At 44.3% G+C, this 24,448-nt stretch overlaps 2 protein-coding genes across 4 annotated transcripts in view; one reads left to right on the forward strand and one right to left on the reverse strand.

Moving 5' to 3' along the window:
• Positions 1-547, forward strand: part of MTBP (MDM2 binding protein) — a 54,608-nt gene extending 54,061 nt beyond the window's left edge. For 2 of the 3 annotated variants that reach the window (XM_037048458.1, XM_037048460.1), the window contains exon 22: positions 304-547. In XM_037048458.1, the coding sequence (XP_036904353.1) occupies positions 304-342 (39 nt within the window). In that variant the 3' untranslated portion in view covers positions 343-547. The remainder of the gene's footprint in view (positions 1-303) is intronic. The other variant, XM_037048459.1, reaches the window with a different exon arrangement.
• Positions 548-8,418: 7,871 nt separating this feature from the next.
• SNTB1 (syntrophin beta 1) overlaps positions 8,419-24,448 on the reverse strand; it is a 199,505-nt gene continuing 183,475 nt past the window's right edge. The window contains exons 5-7 of the mRNA XM_037048463.1: positions 19,948-20,144; positions 14,616-14,806; positions 8,419-11,568 (exon numbers count right to left, since the gene is read on the reverse strand). Coding sequence (XP_036904358.1) covers positions 11,476-11,568; positions 14,616-14,806; positions 19,948-20,144 — 481 coding nt within the window. The 3' untranslated portion in view covers positions 8,419-11,475. The remainder of the gene's footprint in view (positions 11,569-14,615; positions 14,807-19,947; positions 20,145-24,448) is intronic.

Here is a 24,448-nt window from a genome sequence, read left to right on the forward strand (position 1 = left end):
TGAAAATTTGGTTTGATTCCAAAGTGACGCTTTGAAAACGTTTTTCAGTAAAGGTGAGGAAGCAGAGCAGAAGGCCGTTTTGTCCCGAGAGAAGTTCCCTGTCCTCCGCAGTGGGGGTCAAGCACAAGTGCACTCTGGTTAGAAAAGAGAGTGCGTTTTTAAGATAAAGTAGGTTTTGGGATTCTGACCGGTTCCTTTTTAGTTTAAATTTCTACCCTACTCCTTTGAAGTTTTAATATCTTTTTCTATCACTTAACATTTTTAGTAGAAATGAACCATAACCATATTTTTTTCTCCCTCTAGGTGATTGAATGGGTGTTAGAAAAGACAACCAAGAAATAGGACCGTTCTCTTTGGACAGTTGTTAACTGGGCAGAGTTATCTTAGCTCCTTCCTCCCTTAGGTTCAGCATTACAAACAAATTTTAAACTTTATTCGAAGAATAGATGATACATCTCTAAAGAATTTCACAAATATTCATATTTATGTAGTTTTAAGACTGCTCAGTTAATGTATTTTAATTATATGCATATTTTATAGTTTCCTATTTTAATTTTTTAAGTTAATGTTTTTATATGTTTTTAAAATTTTACTCTTGGCTATTTAATAATTTCAATACATAGAAAAAGCTATTTCTTTACTTCTTGGTAAATGTCTTTGTAGTCAGGGCTATTTAAATGATCGAGCCTCAAGTAAGAGAGTGCAAATGACTTTTCTGTATTTCAACAGCATAATTTATCAGATTGCCCCCAATTTAGAAAATATTGGTAAACAAATTCAGGTCTTCCCTGTCCCACTCTAGAGCTTCCACTGGGGGCTGGTACTGGTGTTTATTTGGTATCGAAAAGGAAGAAAGGGCAGAAGTTGTGAAACTCACATACAGCAAAAACGACCAAGTGCAGATTCCCAGGAGAAAAGTATCTTCTCCCCATGGTAGAAAATCTGGAAAAATGCAGAAAATACAAAGAAGAGAGAAACAAATGTCAACATTGCCCTCATTGTCTATAGGTAACCTCTGTTAATATTTAATGGATGTGTAGTTATTTTTAAAGCCTTTGCAAAATTGGGGTTGTGTGTGTATGTGTACTTCTGTGTGTTTATGTATCTGTTAATTTATAGTATACTTTCTACTTAAAGAGTCGTGAATTTTATATCATATATTGTTTTTAAAACTGCTTAATACAAATGAACCAAAATTTGTTTAATCAATTCCTTGTTGTTGATCATATAGGTTCAGTTTTTTCCTGTTATAAATAAAATTTTAATGAATCTTCCTACTATATCAGTGATATTTCCTCGGTATAACTTTTTTTTTTTGAAAAAAAAAATTTAAAGATTTTATTTATTTATCTTTTTAGAGGGGAAGGGAAGGAGAGAAGTATCAATGTATGGTTTCCTCTCATGAGTCCCCTGCTGGGAACTGGCCTGCAACCCAGGCATGTGCCCAGACTGGGAATCGAACTGCGATCGTGTGGTTCGCAGGCCCGCGCTCAATCCACTGAGCTATACCAGCCAGGGCTCGGTATAACTTTTTTAGGAGTAGATTTTGTGGTTGTTAGAATGTTTGGTAAATATTTCCCAATTGCCTTTCTGAGAGGTTGGTTTGCATACCCTCCAGCCAGCAGTCTCTGCCTCCTCTTTTGATGACTGAAAATAGTGAGGGGTACATTTTTAAAATATATTGACCTCTTTTTAATTGCCTATTTTTATTTTGAATACTTTGACTTTTCTCACTGGTTGTGAGGGTTCTTGTATGTGACAGGTGTTAGCCCCTTGCCATTTTGTTTGTGGCGTTTTTGACCGGGGAGGGCACACGCGTGAACACTGGCAGACACCACTGGCTGTAAGCGAAAGCCTGTGGAGTGAGAGGCAGGCCGGGCTGCAGTTCAGCTTCTCGGACTTGGGGGCTGTGCTGCAGGGGAGAAGCCCCAGGGCCCTTTAGGTGAAGTGAGCAGGAGAGGGACCTTGGAAGGGATATGGGAGGAAGCGTAGAGGCTGAGCTTAGACATCAGCTACTCTGGGGAGTTTTTACTGGCGCTGGGAATAATGCCAAAAGCTCGCTCTTTAAAATGGGGAGTTTGGAATGAGACCCTTTTTCTTGGGACAGGGAGCACCATGGGTTATCACAGGCAGAATGTTGGAAAGTGCTGCAGGGCCACTTGAGTGTTGATCTAGGGGAGTGTGATGCGGCGTAGAAAAGGTGGACCAGCTGTAGGACCTGTGTGTGTTCTAGCAGAATGTAAACCAGGCGCTGCAGGGTCTTAGGGCATTCTGCATCGGAATATAAAAGGGGTCCCAGTTTGGCATATCCAAAGGCAAAAGATTCTCAAAGTAAGAAATAGCCCAAGGAAAAGGATCATAGCAAAGGTGAGCTTATATAGTCCTTTATTAAGACCTTAGAAATATTTAATGATTTAAACACTATGACAGACACTACAAAATGTGAAATTGTATCTCACAGTATTGGTTGGAACTTCCCTGATAATTAATGATGTTGAACATAGTTTCATGTGCTTATGGGCCATTTATACGTCTTTTCTGAAGAAATGTCTACTCGATGCTCTGACCATTTTTAATTGGATTATTTGTATTTTTATTGTTGAGTTGTAAGAGTTCTTCAGGTATTTTAGATTCTAGTTCCTTATCATATATATGATTTACAGATGTTTTGTCCCATTTTGCGGGATGTCTCTTCACTTTATAGTTTTTCTGTATTTAGGTTTGTGATCCATGTGGAGTTAGTCTCTTGTGTGCCAGGTAAGGAAGGGATTCACCTTCATATTCTGCATATAAATACCCAGTTGTCCAGGAGTATTTATTGAAAAGACTATACGTTCTCCACTGAATTTTCATCATGCAGGGAGTTCACAAAGTTTTGAGGAATTTGTATAACAATGAAAAGAGCTCCCCTGGCCACCAAATTCCAGCAGGAAGGAAGCAGGATGAGAAAATGATTTAGTTGCAACCGGGAACTGTATCTTGGAAAAGAGACTTCTTAGAAAGTCATAGCCGAGAACCCGCAGGGCAGAGCCGAGAATGAGGGACTAGGGCAGCACCATCAGGTATCGGAAAGAATCTGGTTCCCATTCCCCGCCCCTGGCGGTGAGAACTGATCAGGTAGCCCCGCCAGACTTCAGAGTCACTGTGGACGAGGACTGGTCCTGAACGAAAGGGAGAACCTGCTGCGGTTATGCTGCCCCCCCCTTGCCATTGTGTGTCGGACGCCTACGTGGCAGTTGCCTAGTCTGTTTAGTTGATTATGTCACAACAGTCTGGATTTCAAGAAAGCACACCCTGGGAAGTCTCAGCCCTACCTGGACCAGGTGAAGATGATGAAATACCAGACTTGAGCTGTGTTGGGAGGAAATGAACATAATTTGCATGTGGGAGAATGAAAATAATTGTGGCCAGAGAGTAGAACGTGGTAGTTAAATAAGACCACGGAGCTCTGAACTCTTCCCATGGGTAGATGGAGTCCCTTTCCCTAGTCCCTGCATCTGGACTGGCCAGTAACTTGCTTTGACCGTGTATGGTGACATAAATAACATAGTGTGAGCTGCAGCCTAGTTCTCAACAACCTTGCAGCTTCTGGTTTGCTCCTACAGAATCTTGCCCTGACTATAAGGGAGCCTCCTGAGGGCACTGGTTTAGCCTGCCAGATGATGAGAAGCCAGGAGAGAATGAGGTGGCCCCTCCGATAGCCACCAGCAGCTACAGGACAGCGAGTGAGGCACCTGGACCTTCCAGTCCAGCAGAGTGCGCCAGCTGAGTACAGCCGCAGTAGTGAGCCTAGGCCAGTCCAGCAAGGGACTGCCCAGCCCGCCCCAGGATAGTGAGGAAGCACGTGTCGCTCCATTGTAAGCCGCCCGTGGGGAGGTGGTTTACCACCAAGATCAACATTAGGTTCCGTTCACATTGAAGAATTCATTGAGAGGCCAAGTCCAAGAAGGAAAGTTGCACAAACTACCTTTATTAAGGCCTTAGTTTTGAAGGTCCTACTTGCAGAAAAAGGAAAGCTGCTTTTTGGACTGTATTTGCCTTTCTCGTGGGACCCAGAAAACTTGCCAAGAAAGCAATTCCTTTACCCCTTGTGCAGGTGAGAATCACAAAGCAGAGAAGCTGCAGTTAATGAGGCATAAAATGAGGGTCTTTCTTGGGTGTGGTCTTTGAGTTCTTGGGAGGAAATAGGCTTTATTCATCCAAAGAATTATAGTTGAAATTTGCTGAAAGTATAACTGGCTTTGTTTCCTGGGAAGAATGGAGTTTTTTCCCCCAGCATTCCCAGGCCCTGGTCCAAGTCAAGGCAGAATTGCAGCTGTCAGTCAGACCCATGGGCTCCGCCTCCGAGGTCGGAGTCCAGGTGGGAGGCCAGGTGGGAGGCCTCGTCCTGGGAGCGCCGTCTCCACAGGGGTGGGCTGGTTGGCACCCGTCCCTACTCCTGTCTCTCGCCCCCTTCACGCGTCGCCGTCCTCCAGCTCTGTTCCACTCTCGCTCCGACACTGTCCGAGCCACGTTCTCTGTATCGAGTTTCACAGTCTCCCAAGAAAAGGCCTTAGTTATGTCTGAGAAAGAATGACTACAGGGTAAGAGGCTTTTCTGTCGTCCTGCACATGATCGCAAACCCGCTTGGACAGGACTCGGCCACGTTTTGCTGAGGCGCTGAACTTGCTCCCCCCCCCCCCGTGAGGTCGGACCGGGAGTAGTTCGGAAGACCGCAGGTGATGCGATCGTTCACTTCTGGCCATGAATGCAATCATTTTGTTATTCAGGATTTTATAAACAACTTAAAAACATTATTCACCATTATCAGAACATTATTTACCCACAACAAGAAAACCTTTTGCAAAGAAGTTTCCAAATGCCCATTTAAGAAGTTCACATACTACAGAAGCATATTGAGGTCATCCTCATGGTGCTGGCCTTGTTTCCCAGCAATAACTGATGAGGCCTATTTTAAAAAATATATGCTTTCAGGCATTTTTGTACAAGTACAAGCATATTTTGTGTCCATTTTTTCCTCCACCGATCAAACCCAACCCCCTGTGTATGAGAAATATTTTTAATCCCCTTTGCTGTTGGGGTAAAAATAATAAAGTCTTTGGACAAGCTCCCTAGAAAACAACAGCTGAGTTAGGGATGAAGTGCTGAGGCTTTATTTAGGAGGTCCAGCTCCAGGGCACTGAGGGTGAAGAAACAGCAGGGAAAAAGTGGCGGGGAAGGCAGGAAAGCAAGGCAGGGTGATCCATTACTGCACTGGCCAGTGCTTCGCGAGACCCAAATGGACAGCCAGCGCATCCACGGGAAGGGAGAGGAAGAGGGCTATTTATCTGCCCAGCTCCTTCCTATTATCTTCTCTTTGGCCCACAAAGATTTCCGCCCCCTGTAGTTCTGGGTTGCTCAGGTCATTGCCTTTTAGCAGCTGCTCAGGTTACCAGGCTTTACGCACTGCAGTGGGGCCTGCCATCCAGGTCTGGAACCGATGACAGAACCCACAAATGCAAGTAGCCTCTCCTCAGTCTGGCTACAGCCGATGGGGAAGTTGAGGGAGGGTGCATTTCCCGGCAAGCAGTTAGTGGGCCCTAAGTGGCAGGAAGACTTAGTTCAGGCACAGGTAGCAGTGCCTAACACTGAGTAAGCAGCCCAGAGTCTAGGAGCCTGGATGCTGGCATTGAGGTTGTGCACGGCAACACACAGGACATACCCAGGATTGTCATTCAACCTATGTGCACCCAGGATTTTTTTTTATTATTATCCCCTAACTGCAAGCTAAAAACATTTTGGAAAAAAAGTGATGATAATAAAACAGTATGCATTTCAACACGGAGGTGCCAGGGTACAATAGGTGCTCAAAGACGAAACGAGGGCATTTTTCTGTAGATTCAGCAAGAGTGAGGCGCATGTAAAAGGAGTCAGGTGTCTTGTGCTGGTAACTCAGGCGCCGTCTTCACACTTGCCATCCGTGACCTGTTTTTATAAAACGATTTATAAAATGCCCCCAGCAAAACAAAAATACATTCTTCCTGCCATATCCATGGCAGTTGCTTATCTGGAAAATTCAGAATATATTGAATCAGACAAAAAAACCCCACATTACATCAAATGTACTCAAGGTCTAGGCTCAGATAATTGTGGTCTTGACCTGTGTGAGTAACTCCGAGGATGCAAACGCTGCGTGAGGAACGGTTCTCGTGTGTGGGGGCCGCCCTCACACTGCAGGGGCCTCACCACCTCCGGCTTCTGTTCAGTTTGTCCCGAGAGAGCGTCCCTCCCCACCAGGCATTGCAATGACAAAATACTGGCCCAGATTTCCAAAGACCCCACAGTGCCACTCTTGAGAACCACTTTTTAAAGAACAAATAAAATATGTATCTACAGTACGTATCTGCATTTTTTAGAACTTGCATTTATAAATTTCATCCACATTAGCACTTGTAGATGGGACATTAATGTAACAGTTGCACAATATTGTAATGCATTACTGGGCGAGGATTTATTCAGTTCTTGATGGTCACAGCGACCTTTCCAGCTTCTCATTACAAAGAATGCTGCAAAGATGACCCCTTATGCATTAGCATTTGTGTACTTGTACAACTTGTGTCTCTAGGATAAATTCCTGTAAGACAGAAGTCACGTGCATTTTTATTTTATATTCTAATTTTTTTTGCAGTTTTATAACTATTTGACAATCAGCAGTTAGTTCTCATCCACACTAACCGTCTGTAGAATTTTGAACCTGGTGACAGGTACGTAGGTGACCAACATACAGAGCTTGTTTGTTGAATCTTCACCCTCATTATGTTCTCTGGACAGCCGCAGCGGACACGGTGCGGGACTTTCCTCACTCCTGTGGCCCAGATGGCTTTGTTGAGCCCGGGGTCCCTGCGCGCATCTGGAGTCCCACCCCCTTCACGGCAGAGGGCCACCTCTTTCTTTAAGTGCGCGAGGGGCGCGCCTCTTGAAGCCCACCCCATGGGCGCGCTCGTGGACGTCGAGGCGCGTTCTCTGGTCACTACCTGTGTGATGACAGAGCGGCCCTTCTTCTCGCCGCCCTTCTTTGCGGGAGCCGTGAGGCCGGGCCCAGGGTGGAAAGAGAGCACGCAAGAGGTATTGTGGGAGAGGGAAAACCGGTACGTGCATTTTTAAAAGTTTTATATGTATTGGCAAACTGCTATCCAAATTATTGCTAAGTATATGCCTCCTAATAGGTGGGTATAATTGCTTGTTTTCCCATGACTTTCCACCACTTGGTGTCATGGAAGGTTTTAATCTTGGCCAATCGCTATTTTAAAGATGGAAATGAGGAATTATAAATGTCCTATTTAAAACCATTTTCAGATCACATTATGTTACCTAGTAGTCCCCAGCCTTAAGCTGTCTTTGTATGTAAGACACATGTGTGGGAAAGACTGGACTGGCAGTGTTTTCTAAGGTAGAGCAAGGTGATGAGCACCAGTCAGGCGGGCGTAAGTTCTGGCTCTAAAAGCGAACTGTCCAACGACCGGCTGCCGAAGTAACGGAGTGGTCTGCCTCAGAGACAGGGAGCGCCCTCCTGTAGCTGGAAATGTTTTTATTTCCACTGGCATGAACAACTACACCGTACGGTGAGGAAGAAATTTCTGAGTTTTGTGGCATATTATACAAGGTCAACCTTTTTGAAAACGTAGTACCTGGGTCATAGTGTATGTGTGATAACTTCAGGTGGAACAAACTCTTCAAAATTTTTAATTAGCTTGTATTTATCTTGATATGTATTTGCTGTGTTCCACTACTAGCAAATCATATACACTTTTTTAAAAATATTTATTTCTAGAGAGAGGAGAAGGGAAGGAGAAAGAGAGGGAGAGAAACATCAATGTGTGGTTGCCTCTTATGTGCCCCCTACTGGGGACCTGGCCCACAACCCAGGCACGTGCCCTGACTGGGAATTGAGCCAGTGACCCTTTGGTTCACTCAGGCCTGCACTCAGTGTACTGAGCCGCACCAGCCAGGGCTCAAATCATGCTCTTAAGATACTAAGATAGTATTGCTAAAATTACAAATAAACTTTGGGCAATCGTGTGCTTGATGACTTCTAAAGTCTCCTCAAAATTGAGACTCTGCATTCTAGATATAATCTCAGTATTACTAAATTTTAATTTATTACAAGCAATTTAAACACAAGCCAAGTTCTGGTATTATAGAATTCGAGTATAAGGAGCTTGGAAGAATCCCATGAAAACTTGGTTAAAAATGAGATCCCTAAGCCCTAGGCAAAGACGCAGCCTGAAACTGTATACAGCTAAAAGAAATTGCCACAGGCACCCCCTTTGCCACCAGCACCTTCTAACTGCCGGTCTGTAGGAAGAGAGCAGCAGGCTGTGCTTGCCTGCGCCCCCGTCCTTCTGTGGCCATCACGGAACCACCAGCCAGTCTGCCGTACTCAGAGGTGAAGATTTATTTAACTCATATAAATTATACATGATATCCATGGTGCTATAAACATAGGCACATTTTTTTTGACTCAAGGTACATTCCAAATTACTCCCTCACCCCACCCCCTCCAATCCCCTCAAGATAGGACATCTAATATTCGTAAAATGAGGGCCGGGGAGGCCCTGGCACATTGATTTTAGAGGAGGGCTTCTGATTTCAGCCAAGAGAGGCCAAGGAGCCTAAACAAAGAAGCATGCGTCTTTCAGCCTTTTCATTCCATCAGCTGATGGAATTAACGAACTGCCTCTGCCTGGATGTTTTACAATAGGTGTATGAATGGTTTCGTTGGTCGTACCTAGTTCCAGTCGGAAAACAGGTATAGGTAACTATGTCACCATTGGCCTTTTTAAATTCCCATGGCTTGGCTTGAAGATGTGCCACCCAGCAAAGAGCTCACCTAAGCTCATCGCTAACAAATGGGTAGTTTCCCACTAAGTACATACAGTTGCACATCATTCTCTTCTGTCGGGTTGCCCTTAAAGGGACAAACGTTGCGGATTTAATAATTCATTGATTCGTTTAAGGACCGGACTGAGCACAGAGTGAATTGGGCGGAAACGAATTCCCCAAAATGACACAGATGATTCACGGGTGATACCAGGCATGATCCAGACATGGGAGTTTGTGTCATTCACAGCATTCATAACATGTATCAAGACAAGATTACGATCTACACAGTAAAGCCATTGTAACTTGTTGAATTCAAAATGAGAAAAAAATGGAGGGTTTGCAATTGATTCGTCATAGCCACTCTGATATGATACAGTAACTTGGAAGAAAATAAAATGATTCATATATACAGTTCTCAGTAAAATTTTCTATTTCTTGCTAGTAACACATTTTAATTCAGAAAATGCATTAATTTTATTCAAATATATTTTTTCTAAAATATAAATATTTAAATTAAGTTTTTATAAATGCAGAGAATGTCATTTCTCTTGATCCCCACCCAGATAGTAATCAGTCCAAAACTTAAGTGATGAAGAAATAATACTTGTAATTATGATCATTTTGTCTATAAATATATAATAGGATCTTTGCAATTTAATCATGAGTAATTAATTCATACTTCATGTCCTACTGAGCACCTTAGATTACATATTGTTGAATTAAACTGTTGGCATTAATATATGTATTTTATTATGTCATTTACAATCACGAGTATAATTCTCTTGTATAACAACATTCCAGTGATTTTGAAAATATATAAGGAAAGAGTGCAGTTCAATTCACAAACGCATCAAAGCTTTCATTACAATAGTCAGCCTGGGGCTTCACTCTCCGGCATTGTAAAATAGGGAACAAACAAACAAAATCGATGTCCTGAAACAGTGTTTTCCAAAGGTGTGGTTTTGTGTTTTTTTAACACCAGCTTCACAAGTTCCTGTTAGAACGTTGTTGTGCATGTCAATGTAGGGAGTGGCACGTGGGCCCCGGCTCGGAGAGCCACAAGGTGCATTCAGGTCTCCAAGGAGGCCCGCAGTTGTGAAGCCTGTTTAACTTTTCCTAACTTAGTATTTAACATTTTTGATTACCAACCTCTTCCATCCCCACAAAACACCACTCAGTGCCCTTTGGGACTAGTGTTACAGGATACATGCTTTGGGAAACACTGATCTAAAATAAAACTTTGCAACTCAGTAAACACTTATGTCTGCGTGAGCAAAATCACATTCCTTTAACACAGTTTCCATTTTGTAAAGCTCTTTGCATAGCTATTTGCCAAAACACAATTCTGAAAAAAACGCCTGCATCTAACCCCCAATATTTGTCTATGTAAGTTGTATGGGAAAAGAAGGGTTACAAATGCTTATGAAATTCTAGAGCTAATGTTCAAGGTTTGTGGAAAGTGACTTCTAAATCAAATGTTAAGTGTATTTTTAATGAATTTGTTTTGAAAGATAAAAGCATTGAATCACTAATACGCTATGTGGTGTCTGAAAATATTCTTGTAGAAAAATATCAGGTCATTATATTCTTTCCCTGGAATTCCAAAAGACTGTGGACGCTGTCAGGAGAGTTGATTACAGTGCTGGGTCTATATCTAAAACCCAGTATCATCCACAATTACATGACGCTGCTCTGTTACTGGTTCGAAAATGCATGCATGCAAGCACAGGCAGAAACAAGGGTCAATAAATTGCTCAGTGCTTCCACTGAAAACCAGAAAATGGGGATAATTAGTTAACCCCACATACGTTGTGTGCATATATCAAATGACAATCTTTAAAAAAAAATACCCATACTTTCCTTTCTATAAATAAAGCTATCGGTCTTGGCTCCCCCATTGCAGACCTTGGTGTGAGTACAGCCCAGAGTTAAGCATCCTTCATGCACACCCCTCTTCAGCGAAGCTTTGCAATTTAGACAGTCTGCTTTGGCTCAGATTCCACCAGCTTATAGAGCTCAGATCAGTATCTGCAGCTTCCTTTAATCCCTGCTCAGCATATGCTAATGAGAATACTTCAGAGTCTTTCTACATCACTGAACGATCATTCCTTTTAAAAAAGTAACAGCTGTTTCATACTTAAATAGAAGGTGGGGTTTCCGTTTAAAGTACTTTTCTCCCTTTACCAGGGAAAGTCAACCCAGAAGTAGGAAATAAATCACAATAAACCAGGGGTCGTGACTGGGGAGGAGAGAGGCGAAAGTGTCCATTTCCCATCTTGCTATTCAGCCCTTACCTGGGTGAACCAGTTGCCTAGAAACTGGTACGACAGATCTGCACCTGCTGTTGTATTGTTCGAGTCTTTGATTGTCAAAGGCTGTGCTGTGTATTTCCAGTCGCCCTCTCCTGTTTACCCATTTAGTTTTACTCTGATGTTCCCGGTGGTGCCTTCTCCCAGGCCCCCCCCCTTGTAGTTGGTGAAACCGGCAGGAGAGTTGGATAGTTACAGTTACGCAGGACTCTTGGGATGGAAAGCTGACTGGCATGCGACATCTGATGGCACACTTCCTGGGGGTGTCGCAGCCCTCCTCTCAAAAGGCAGGTCGCTGCTGGGTTCAGGCCACCAAGCCCAGTCTTGCGATTTTGGCCGACAGGAAGGAATGGATGATGAAAACAATTGGCTTGGGGCAGGAATGAAGGTCCAGCGACTGAAATTTGGAAAGGACAGAGTGTGAGGGACTTTTCACGTTAATGCTTGGTACAGAATAGCGATTTACACATCCAACGGACCTGTGCACTACCTGCTTTTGAGAGTTAACTGGGGCAAGTAATGTTTTTAAATCCTCCCCCTTCAAGGAGTTTAAAAAACAACTCTTTGAACTTATTCCTTACATCTCCTATATCTTATTTCCTGAAATTGGTTTTGTAAAAACCAGTAGCATAAATACTGATGTTGCCCTTTTCGACTCTCTTCAGCCTCCTCAGTTTTTGTGATAAATGATATAGTGAGACACATCATCGTGATATTATTTACGTGGGATTTGGTTCAGCATGAAGCAGCGCTGAATTCCTCCACATGTGGAGATTTGGTTTGAGTCCTGGCTCTAGCCCTTTTCAATGTAGGATCTTGGATGACTCACTTAAAGGTTTTCATGGCGCTGCCTAACTCACAGGGTAATTAGAGTGTTCAGCAGGATACTGTATGTAAAAATTCTTTTTTAAAAAAATATTTTACTTATTTGTTTTTTTAGAGAGAGGGGAAGGGAAGGAGAAAGAGTAGGAGAGAAACATCAATGTGTGATTGCTTCTCGTGAGTCCCCTGCTGGGAACTGGCCTGCAACCCAGGCATGTGCCCTGACTGGGAATCGAACCTCGATCTTGTGGTTCGCAGGCCCACGCTCAATCCACTGAGCTACACCAGCCAGGGCTGTATGTGAAAATTCTTTATACGTTGCAAACACAGAGCCCATGCTGCTAAGCAACTGTGACCTGACTGGCCTCCACCCTGTCCTCTTGGATGGTTGTAGGCAAGTGTTGTACATGTCTGTCAAGGCCCCTTCTAAAGTCTCACCCTCCTCCTCTGTGCCTACAGAGCCAACACGCAGTCAGAGCGTAAGGGTCGCGTGGAATTTTTATCACCCGACCCAATTCAGGAGCACTGGGGGAATTGTCCCCAGTTCTCTTCTGATGATGGTGTTTCTGGAAAGGAATAACTTGACCATGTATCTACGAAAGTTAAGGTTTTACATGTAATGAAACAAGCACCGTACTGTATTTCTTATATGCTGCCTTATTTCATTTTCACAGAATCCCTGTGAGGTAGCCCTGGTTATTATCTCTTAGATTTCCACAGGAAACTAAGATTTGGTGCAGTTATAAAACTTCCAGAGACCGGGCCTCACCCCAGGACCCTATTTCACCCACACCAGATGCTGCTTTTGGCACTCACCTTGAAGACAACCTACTTCAGTCCCTGTATTTTAGGGATGGGGGACTGAGATCCAAAGAAATAAATGGATTTGCCCGACAGTCCGTGGTCGGTTCCAGACTCGGAGAACACCCGCACTTGACCCTCCTCCGTGCATTGCATTTCCCACAGTGCTCTGCTCCCTCCCCCCACACTGGAAGGGCCTGCTGCCTGCCCCCCGCGGGTGGCTTAACCAGATACTTTGGGGGAGCTATCTGTGAACCTGAGCTTATCAGCAAAAAAAAAGTCAGTCTTTTCTAAGTCTTCCAAGTCTGTTCAGAATTATAGGCAGAAAGGCTGATACTTAGACATAAACGATTTTCCTCACAGGCAGTAACAGCCTTGAATTTTCCAGTCGAGGATAAAGCAGGAGACTGGCTCTTGTTCTTGTCCACTTTTCTGGGGGAATATACACAGCTGGGTGATTGGCAGGACAGCAACTGAACTAGGAGCATTCTCAGTAAAATGGACTTTCAGATCACTTATTTATTTCCCATCCACTGCCTCAGGCTGAATTTGCAGAGTGGAACATACAAATGACAACCACAAAAATCCTGTAAAATGCAGTGGATCTATTGTAAAAGTCAGAAAAATGACCAGCGGGAAAATGTTCCCCGAAAGTGAGTTCAGATCAGCTGTCAGCCACGGGGCGTCAATTCCGTCCTGACTGCCGTGGCTTCCACCGAAAAACATCTGGTCTTGTGTTGTGGTAGTAGGATGGCATGTTCTGGAACAGCGGTGCCGCGGCTTTGGGAGGAAAGGCCCCTCTGCTCTTTTAAGTGTGGTTCTGCCCCTTTCCTCCCATCAGCCCCTGCTAGGTAACTCTGAATGGTTTCCGGAGAATTATCAGTGGAATAACTGGACAGAGATGGGGGTGGGGAAGGGAAGGCTGCAGAAGGCCAGAGGCTGAATCGAATGAGCAGACCTTTAAAACGGAGATTTCTCCCTGTATTTTATATATCCTGCATCCTTGTTATCACATGGAAGTCAATAAATATTTGTTGAGTAGCCCGGTGACTAGGCGGGACCTAAATAGAGACCAGTGCTTACAAAATCCCAGTCCTCTTTGACGTCATGCATTCCACAGTTTAAATGAGATGCTCTGTCTTCCTGAGAAAGGAAAGTGCAATTCTCACCCTTCTGTGGGGCTGAACTAATGATCACAGGAAATATTGAATTTAAACACAGCGGCTATTTGCATTGATAGGAAAAGTATGTTACCTTCACTGGCAAATTTGCTAATTTTGTTGGACGTTTGACGTTATCGCCAACTTCTGGCCCTTTCCTGGCCCTCTCTCCTCGGCCACTTGGACTCTGCCCGCGTCCAGCACCTCCCACCTCCGTGCTGTCAGCTCCTGTGAGACCTCCCCAGTGGCCCGGACTGCACGGTTCACATCCCTGCATGCATCCTGATACCCAGCACAACGCCAGGGTGAGATCAGATGCTTGATACTTTCAAAAGATGAATGTATGCTAAAGGTGGCATAAATTATTCTCGAATAGTACACTATTCGAGAATAGTTTAATGCTGACTTTGTAAAGGATTCTTTCTTTGGATTCAAATAGGCACATAGTATTCTAGTGGAAAATAAGACTAACCTAAGGAACTGCGGAAGAATAGGATTCCATCACTGTTTTTCAAGGATCGGATAAGACATGAACCTACAAGTGCTTTGTTAATAGTCCATTGCTAAATAACAAAAGGCAGCATTATGTTTGCGGGCTATTATGGGCGTATTACACAATGAAATACAGGAAATCACACTTTATAAAGAAGAGTGCACTTACAATCTCTCCATCTTTGCCTCCAAAATCTAAATACAGCATCCTGATTCCATCATCTGAAGACATTTTCAACTTTTCATATGGAGCCTGAATGATTGTTTTGGGAAAGGCACCCTCCTGTGGTTCGGTGGTGACAGAAAACCCATTGTCATAGTGAATGGTCAGGCGGCAGTCCTGGTTTTTGTAGGTGCACGCTGAGGGGAGAGAGAGAGAGGAACGATGAAGGTCAGTTCATGTTCGAGGGCACTCCGTCTCCTCAGTCCCAGGAGCCAGCCACGAGTTTCTAAAGTCAAAATTAGTAATTATTCATGAAAATATTCTCCTTAGATTGATTTTTATCCTGTAATTTGACTTACTCCATGCAACTAAAGGAAATAAATGGAGAGATGTTCCGTTCACTGGACTCACTGCATTTTGTCTGGCCTCCAGCCCTGGTCCGACCGTCTGATGACCAACACGCAGGTAGGGAGGTGTGCCTGTCTCAGGCCGGGAAAAACTGATGTCTGATGTCTGATGTCAAGTAAGCTGCCTCTGAGTCATCACTGTCGTTGTCATCATCATCATCATCTCTCTCTCTCTCTCCCTTACACACACACACACACACACACACACACACACACACACACACGGTCAGTCAGTGTTGTGTCTCCCACCTGGTGAGAGAGCAAGCATCCCTATCACATCACCAAAGGTAACAAGTGCGACACCTAAGAAGTCAGGCATGAGCCATTCACAGACAAGCTAATTTTTAGTTTTAAGAAAGTGGAGCAAAGCTCACTTTTTAAACATAAAGGGCAGCTTTTCAAACTCTCCTGATGACCCAAGGGCTGTGGGTCCTGGAAGAGCCGCGACAGCAGACAGACGTACGTCCGCCGTGGCGCAGTCTGGGAAGAGGTTTCCTCTTCCTCCCTCTGCACGGTGTGGGGTCCAGGAACCTCAGGTGCTGTCCGCACGCACGGAGCCTTCTGATCCAAAGGGACAGAACTGGAACCTTTTGGTCCAGTCAGGTGCCAGCTCTCACGTGTGCTGCTGCGCTCATTGGGTTTAGAGAAAGGGACTGCCACCAGGGGCCGAGGTCCCATTCAGGAAGACATGAATATTTACAACCCTTGGTTAAAGAGTTCTGAAAAGGGTTAACAAGTACTACTCAGATTTTTGGTTTGGGGCCTCACAAAACATCACATTTAATAGTCCCTGGCAAACAAATCAGCTCAGGCCTCCATAAACGTGAGAAAGTTCTATAGGGACAAGACAGACAGAACGTGTTTTTTGCTGGGGACGGGGTTTGGGAAAAGTAGAGTAAGGGCATTATTGATTGTTCTACACCATCATTAGCGTGGCTCAGCATTATAAACCAAACTCAATTTTACTTAATTGCATACTTCTTTACCAGAACCTTAGCTGAATATTAACAGGTGAGAAAAGCAAAGATGAGAGAGGAGAACATGTCACAACCCAGGTGATTTAGATTTCAAAATTCAAGTTCTTTCCCCTCTGTGCCACGAATCTTCTCTCACTCTGGTGCTCAGGATGTGGAGGGGCGTGGAGCGGGACCTTGGCTTTGATGAGTAACGAGGACAGTGCGGTGTGGAGGCCTTGGAGGGTGGCAGAGGGAATAGCGGCTGTATGTGCTCACAGAACGGGGTGGCTTCTAATTGAAGGTCTAGTTAAAACACACACCCCTTCCTCTGACTGCAGGCAACTTTCCACTTGTAACTAAAGGCTGATGTTTCCAAAGGTGCCTTCTCTCATAGGCCTTGAGTCCTTCTGGGCAGAGCCCTCGGTAAGTCTTGCAATCCTTTGCAAAGGGCCCTAGACCTCTGCCCGCCCTCCCATCCAAGGATGACCAAGGACAGCAGCAGAGCTGTCGTTACGGCTTCTCATCTCGAGTCCTCGGTTTAGACAGTTTTCACTTCACCAACCTACAGAATATATGGGTGAATGGGCTCTGACTTTGGGTGTCTTTTATTCCCCTTTTCTGTATTTGAACTTGAAAGCTATGCCATCAGCTAGTCTGAATTAACTGGTCGCGATTATTTTTAATCCCAGTTGCCTTCAGGTGCTATTGATGGTCTTTGTATAATGGACCGGTTATCTGAAGAGTTCCTCGATCTACAGAGGACAAATTGAACGCGTTATCAAGCGAATTGAAGCTCCAGCAAAGCCTAAGCCCCTCCCCCCGACTCTGCCGCCATCTTCCAGTTCGTAACTGGGTGGCACCTTTGGTCGTTCCCGGCATTTCTTTCCTCCCCGCACCCGGCCAGCTCAGTCCTCTGATTCTTTGGTTGGTCCAGTCAACAGCCTCATTGTTTTCCTGTTGGAACAGAGCTTAGTTAGTTGAGAGAAAAGGGTTTTACAAAATTTGTGGAATGTAAGCTAAGCCAAATCCCTTTGGCAATCTTTATTCTTTCCTAAGAACTCTCCTGAAGGTGTTGCGAGGAGCCTGAACTCCTGTGATATTACACATACACCTTCACTCAGTTTCGTTTTCAGCTGGCTCCGGCCTTGTCCAACTGCCGGGTTCAAACACTCCAGTGCTTCTTGCCCTACAGCATGGGCACATAAAATTAAAGATTCAGGGACACCCAAAAAAGGTTTTCAATGATGTTAAAGAATATTTGGGGACCCTTGGTTGCTTCAGAGTAATTTCAAAAAGTTCGATTACCTTGGAGACACAGCAAAAATTGTACAGAATAACTGGTTTTTCGTCGTTGCGCAAAACCAGTTGCGTAGAGGAAATGTGGAGAAACCCTACCGCGCGTCGGAGTATGTCCCGTCTCAGAATGCTCCTGCGGGCCGGAGGAAGCCGCTCCCAGCACGGGGCCATGCACAGAGGCTGCTGGATCCGCAGCGGCAGCCCCGCCTGGTGTCTTACTAGATACGAATGCTCGGGCCCCCGCCCAGAACTGTGGACCCAGATTCTCTGGGGGTGGCAGTCAGCAGTCTCAGGCTTTTGAGAGTAAAACTTTAAACCTTTGTTTTTGTTGTTGTCAGCGCAGCTGAAGTTCAGAAACACTGTCCCCACGATGTCCCCTGGGGAATCCTCCATTAGAGGGCACAGCCATAGCACAGGGCTTTCCACTGCGACAGGAAGGCTGTACGTTTGCACTGTCCAGTAGGGCAGCCCTACAGGCGTAAATGGCGGCTGAGCATGTGAAGTGTGGCGTGACTGAGGAACTTATTTACTATTAATGGACTGAAATTTAAATAGTTACATAGGACCAGAGGCTAGCATATTGCACAGAAGAGGTATGGAGAAATAATTACAAGAGAAACCACTAATAATACTTAGCACTTACTATGTGCCAAGTACTAGGTGCTTTACATGGATTATTTCCGTCAATTCTTGATGACACCCTGTGAGGTAGATACTGTTATTTCCTCCTTTTTATGGGTGAAAAAGCTAAGAGGTTTCAGTAAGAGATTGAGAAAGAAATAGAGCTGGAATTTGAATCCAGGCGCATCTGACTTTAAAGCCCATGCTTGTCATTATTACTTTGTCCTGCGTCCTCAAAGGCAGAGAACAATGAAAGAAGTGGCAAGGAAACCTGGTAGAACAGGGAGAACCGGGCATGTTGTCAGAAGCAACCCTAAGGCTCTCCCAGTTGGGTTTTCTGGAACACTGGTGTTGAGGATGCTGCGCACCACGTCACACGATGCCCTCTTTAGTAGTGACTGCAGGAGACCTGGGAGAATTTGGTCTTAGATCCCAGAACCCAAAACAGTTTGTGCTAGAGCTCAGAATCACGTTGTTAACTGTGTATTATGCTGGCAGACAAAGCACATTGGGTTAGATATGGAATCCACCTTAGCAAATGTGCAAGATTTTACAGCCTGCATTGTGTTTGTTTAGGTCTGTCTATTTGTCTATCTATCATCTATCTATCTATCTATCTATCTATCTATCTATCTATCTATCTCAATCAGCTATGTATCCTCTATCTACCTCCCTACGTAGCTACCTGTGTGAGTTGGACGGTGGCATGAAAATTACTTATCACAGCAGTCTGAACAGAATTGTTTTTGAGAAGCTGGCAATACAGTGAGAAGTGCCATGGCTCTGTAGACAATGCAGTGAATGAAGAGTGGACTTTAGAGAGACACAGAGTTAAAGTCGGTTCTGTTGTTTATCAGTTGTGTAGTCTTAGGCAAGTTACTTAAGAATTTGCTTCTCAATTTGTAAAGTTACATTGACACGGGAATCGTGCGGGTTATCAGATAAGAGGAGGCAAAGTATCATGGTGCATACACTCACACACACACACACACACACACGCCCCCCTGGGTGGTGCTACAACACGAAACAGCATTTATACTGGTATTTCTAGTCCAAATTATTCCCTTTCTAAAACATGGGTCTTAACACAATTAGTTGATCTCAGGACCCCAAAGGGTTGTTTCTCACAGTATGAGAAACACCGAGGGACATTATATAAAATGTATATAAGATGCTCGGCACATGGCAAGTACGCAGTCAGCAGTGTGGTGTAGAGGGGCCCATCGTCTACATGCTGATCCCGTTTCTAACCTGTCCTTTCTTAGCGCATACGAGAGCCCGGACTGCACTCACCTGCGAGCTCCCTCCATCCTGCCTGCCTGGCCTTTCATACCAGGGGCAGGGCTGACTGCGGACTCTTCCCGAGCATAAACCCTTTGCTCTGCTCGGCCCACCTACATCCCTCTGATGTCAGCTCTTTTTCAGAGCCTGGTTGTCCAGTTTTCCGATCACTTCTGTGAGCTTCCTAATGTATTTGCAATGACTTTATTCTGTGATAAAGTACTACTCAGAATCAATTTCTGTTGTTTACAAGAACCTTGCTCGTTTATGCCTCCAGTAAACCCCTTGGGATTATAGCAAAGAAAAGAGTGTCACATCTCACTGGCCAAATCACCGTTTTCTTTTGTTTTTAAAGGTTCTATTTATTGATTTGGGACAGGAAGGGAAGGAGAAAAAGAGGGAGAGAAACATCGATTGGTTGCCTTTCACATGTGCCCCAACCAGGGACCTGGCCTGCAACTTGGCATGTGCCGTGCCCGTGAATTGATCCAGCAACCTTACACTTTGTGGGCTGATGCTCAATCCACTGAGCAATGCTGGTCAGAGCTCTCTAAGTCTTGAATGAAGATGGGATTACGCTTTTCACAGTCTAACCCTTATGCTCCACGTTAGTAGAGCATAAGGTGTGCCTAATTTAGGAAAACTTAAGTTTACCTCTGGACTTTCAGGGACCCCTAAAGGCTGGTAATGGGAACTACTTTGAGGACAGGGTGAAGAAGAGGGTGCGTTCCTCCAGTAAGAGGGTGAATTCAGGGGCCTGTGGCCAGTGGAGCTCACCTGTGGTGACTTCGGCAATGAGTTCAGCTGAGCTGTGGCAACCCTGCACTATGCTCCTTGTCCAGTGGGAGAGCTCCCTGCTGGTTTCAGCCCTGAAGAGGTGGGTTTCAATCCCCTGCCTGGTACCCGTTCGTGTTGCGAAGGACAGATCCACACCAGCCTGGGGCGATCCTTTCCCTGGCCCTGAATGGACCAGCCTGTGGAGAGAGAAAACAAATGTTGGCAAGAATGTGGAGAAGAGGAACCCTTGTACACTGTTGGTGGGATTGTACACTGGTACAGCCATTTTGGATGACAGAATATAGAGGCTCCTCAAAAAATTAAAATTAGACCTACATTATGATCCGGCAACCCTACCTTTGGGTGTGTGTCCGGGAGGTATGATCAGAATCTCAAGGAAATACCTGCACTCCCGTGTTCAATATTCACAAGAGCCAAGCTGTGGAAACAACCTAAGTTCCTGTCAGTGGATAAATAGATTAAAAATGTGGTATGTATGGAATGTTACATACATACCACATGGAATGTTATTCAGCCTTTTAAAATAAGGAAATCCTGCCATTTGCAACAACATGGATAAACCTGGGGGTGGGGGAGCGCATTATGTTAAGTGAAATAAGCCAGGGAGAGAAAGACAAATATTGTGTGATCTCACATGTGGAGTCTAAAAGTAAAACATAAAAGTCGAACCCATAGAAATAAAGAGTAGGATGATGATTCCCCAAGGGCTGGGACAAATAGGGAGAATGGCCAAAGGGTATAAACTTTTAGTTATAAAAAGAGTAAGGATCTAATTTATAGCCTGGTGACTACAGTTAACAACACTATTGTATACTTAAAATTTGCTAAGAAAGTAGATCTTAAATGTTCTCACCAATAATAATAACAAAAATAATAATAATTATTATTATTATATGAGGTCATAAATGTGTTCATTAACTTGATTCTGGTAATCATTTCACATGTATATCAAATTATGAAGTCATTGTACACCTCTAATGTATATCGATATAATATTATTTGTCCATTATATTGCAATATAAAAAAAGAGAAGTCTCCTGAACCTCATTTCAAGGAGCGTCAGGGAAATGCCTGCCCACCTGGGCCCATGCATTGGAGTTTACCAGGTACACACTGAGTACCACCCGCCAGGAGGGAGGGGGGTGTGTGGTAATGTGTGAAAAGGAGCAATGAGAAGGTTTCAAAGTTTAGGTGAGGATATAAAAAAAAAAGAAGACATTCTCAAAAACCCAGGACAGGTTTTAAAGGGATTGAGGGTCAGGGAAAAATTCATTAAGAAAGGTTTATATGCCCTGGCTGGTATAGCTCAATGAATTGAGCTCAGGCTATGAACCAAAGGGTTGGCAGTTCGATTCCCAGTCAGGGCACATGCCTGGGTTGCGGGGTCAGGTCCCCAGTGCGGGCCATGTGAGAGGCAACCACACATTGATGTTTCTCTTCCTCTCTTTCTCCCTCCCTTCCCCTCTCTCTAAATAAATAAATAAAACCTAAAAAAAAAGAAAGGTTAATATAAAAAACACCAATTTATATTGTGTTTTCTTCATTGCTTAAGAGTATTTTCTTAAGGGTGTTTCAGTTTTAGTTGTTTTAAGCCATCTATCTAGTTTCCTCCTTTTTAACATCTTAAAATCTATGATCAGTTTGATGTATCTCGTAGACTTCATAGTCAACTGAGTAGAGATAGGGTTGGGAAGCATAGAAACCTGCACTGCAGCCTGATTCTGCCATTTGTGGAAAGCCCCGAGAATCCCTACCTCCTAAGGCACCGTGGAGAGGAAATGGAATATTCTACGTACCGTCCATGGTGCAGCACTGTAGCCATATTTGGCATTATTTCCACCCCTTACCCCTATCCTCAGTTTTCCTGTTTTAAAAGCACCCGTAATTCCTGCCTCATACAATTAGAATTAGAAAATAAAACAAAGCACTTAATTCAGTATGTAGTGCCTCTTAGCATTCGGAAAAACGGGGTTCCCTTATGCCTTGCCCGGCTTTACATGCTCACTTTCTGGCCCCTAATTTCCCACCCAGGGGACGTCAACTCCGTCACAGTCCAGGGCCAGCATAAATGTAACAGAGAGGCACTGGGAAGCAAGAAAAAGATGAACTGCCCTCGTGGAGAATATCACTTTTTCTGTGGGAATTTCCTACCAACGTTTATTTTTCTCCAGAGAGACTATGAAATTGGAGCCAATATTAACTGGAAAATGCACTTTGTTAGAAAACTGGCATTCGGCAGGCCTACGTATAAGGAGTGAAACCACTAACAGAGTGTAACAAGGCATGAGAGCCCTGTATCCGGCTGCCCAATAGCGTGCGTGGGGAGTCCTCGATGGGAAGCGCAGTGTGTTATGGGAAGTGATGAGAAGAGAGCCTTTGGAGGCAGGACTGTTGGTGCCCTTCGTTATTCGTCTCATCACCAAAACCTCATTGACTGAAAAGGGAAGAGTTCATTATTTCAACTACCCAAGTGCAAATTACCTAATACTTACGTTGCAGGACAAGCGGATGAGCTATCTGGAGATTAGCAGACACGTTGGATTATGTGTTCTTTTGAATGTGCCAATACCAGCTAATGACACGTGCAGTACTATATGTAAACGGGGGGATAAAGCACACTCTTTTTGCTGCTGCCCTGAGTTGGTGCTGGTAGCAAAAGGATCCTATTCCCAGATTAAAATCGGGTGAACTACATCAGCGAGCCACAGGACACGGGAGTGCACACCCTCTGGGAGTCTTATACGGACCTTGAAAACTATTGTATAAATGCACACAGATCTATTGAAAAGCTCTCCAGGTGAAATTCAAGGATGTAAAAGAAAAGCTTGGGAACAATGCTACTTAAGATGTCAAGAAATTTTATGGGTGATTTCATTTCCTTTGGTGCTTTTTTTTTTGTCCTAAATAATTTTTCTTTTATTTTTAATTCAATTACTGTTCAAGTACAGTTTTCTATCTTACATTCCCAGCCCGGCCCACCTAAACAATTTTTCTTAAAACAATTTAAAGATTAGCTTTTAAAAGGCTCTAAGACCGAGGTGAACCCAAATCCTCCACTTTAATTTATTAGAGTGTGGACTTCCATGGCAGAAATATGTGCATTCGGACTCAGTGCGGCATTCACGTTTCATTTGTCTGTTTGATAGCGGCATTTCAGTGTCGGAAGACTAGATGAGATGAGTTCATCTCTGTTCTTTTTGGCATTTGTTTCTCTCTGAGTTACTTTAAATTGTCCACGTCTAGCTCCTAATACCTAATGCCTCCTGACTGTGGCTGTGGAATAGGCTTTCTTAAAATGAGGTTAACTGATCCCCGTTGAATGAAGCCTACGTCAGTGACCTCCTGCGTCCCTTACACAGCCCTACTGGCCTCCAGCAAATGGGACGGGAGAAAGGCTGAGACCTTGCAGTTGAAGTTGCAGGGTCCTTCTGGAGTCAGGGCTGCTCTGAGGGGCCTTAGAGGAGCTTCCTGCTCTGTTCAAGTCTTTTCTCCTTCTTCCAGCTGACCACCAAGAATCAATCACTGAATCATTCATTTATTCAACTGATCCAACATTCACTAGTCACTAACTGATCTCTCCCACTAATATATTTGGTGCACTGTTGTGGATTGAATTATGTCCCCCTAAAATTTACATGTTGAAGCCATAACCCCCAGTGTGACTATTTGGAAATAGAGCCTGTAAGAAGGTAGTAAAGGTTAAGTGGTCATAAGGGTGAGGCCTTAATCCACAGGACTAATGTTGTTAAATAAAAAAGGGAGATACCAGGGAGTTCTCTCTCCCTACAACACCCACGGAGAGGAAAGGCCATGTGAGGACAGAGCAAGAAGGCAGTTGTATATAAAGCGGGAAGAAAACCCTCACCGGAAGCCAACCCTGACACACCCTGGCCTTGGACTTGCAGCCTCCAGACCTGTGAGAAAATACATTTCTGTCGTTTGAGCCACCTGGTTTCTGGCGTTCTGTCGTGTCAGTCTGAGCTGACTGATAAAATCCCCTGCTGTCTGCAGAGTCAGGACTAGGCCGCATGAGAACAGACACGGCCCACGCCCTGCGGAGGTGCAGTTCCACAGAAGAGAAACTCTCTCCCTTCCTCATTCCCACAGCCTCTTCCCTCAGTTCACCCCCAGTTCTTGGGAGATTCTTTCCTAGAACATGGAGCAGAGTCAGAGCCAGCCTGTGGTGATCATAAAGCAAGAGGATGAGCCAGCGCTGGGGGATGTGTGGAGAAATATTCCTCCTCATTGGGACAACCTGATTATTACAAAGATCTTCCTCCAGTGGGCGACTCTAAACCACCAGGAGAAGCAATTTCATCACAAGATTGGAGAGCAGTGGATTCTGGGATAAGGACAAAGAAAGCCCTGCAGTTATCAACATACTTGTTTGTCCATTCCTAGCCAGGTGTTGAAAATAGACTGTCTTTGTTCTTTATATTATCCCAACTAATTGCTTTCAATTGTCCACAGCAATAATTTG

The sequence above is a fragment of the Sturnira hondurensis genome, unplaced genomic scaffold (genome assembly GCF_014824575.4).
Source record: "Sturnira hondurensis isolate 20B ecotype Veracruz unplaced genomic scaffold, ASM1482457v3 Scaffold0006413, whole genome shotgun sequence".
In the NCBI taxonomy this organism is placed as follows: Eukaryota; Metazoa; Chordata; class Mammalia; order Chiroptera; family Phyllostomidae; genus Sturnira; species Sturnira hondurensis.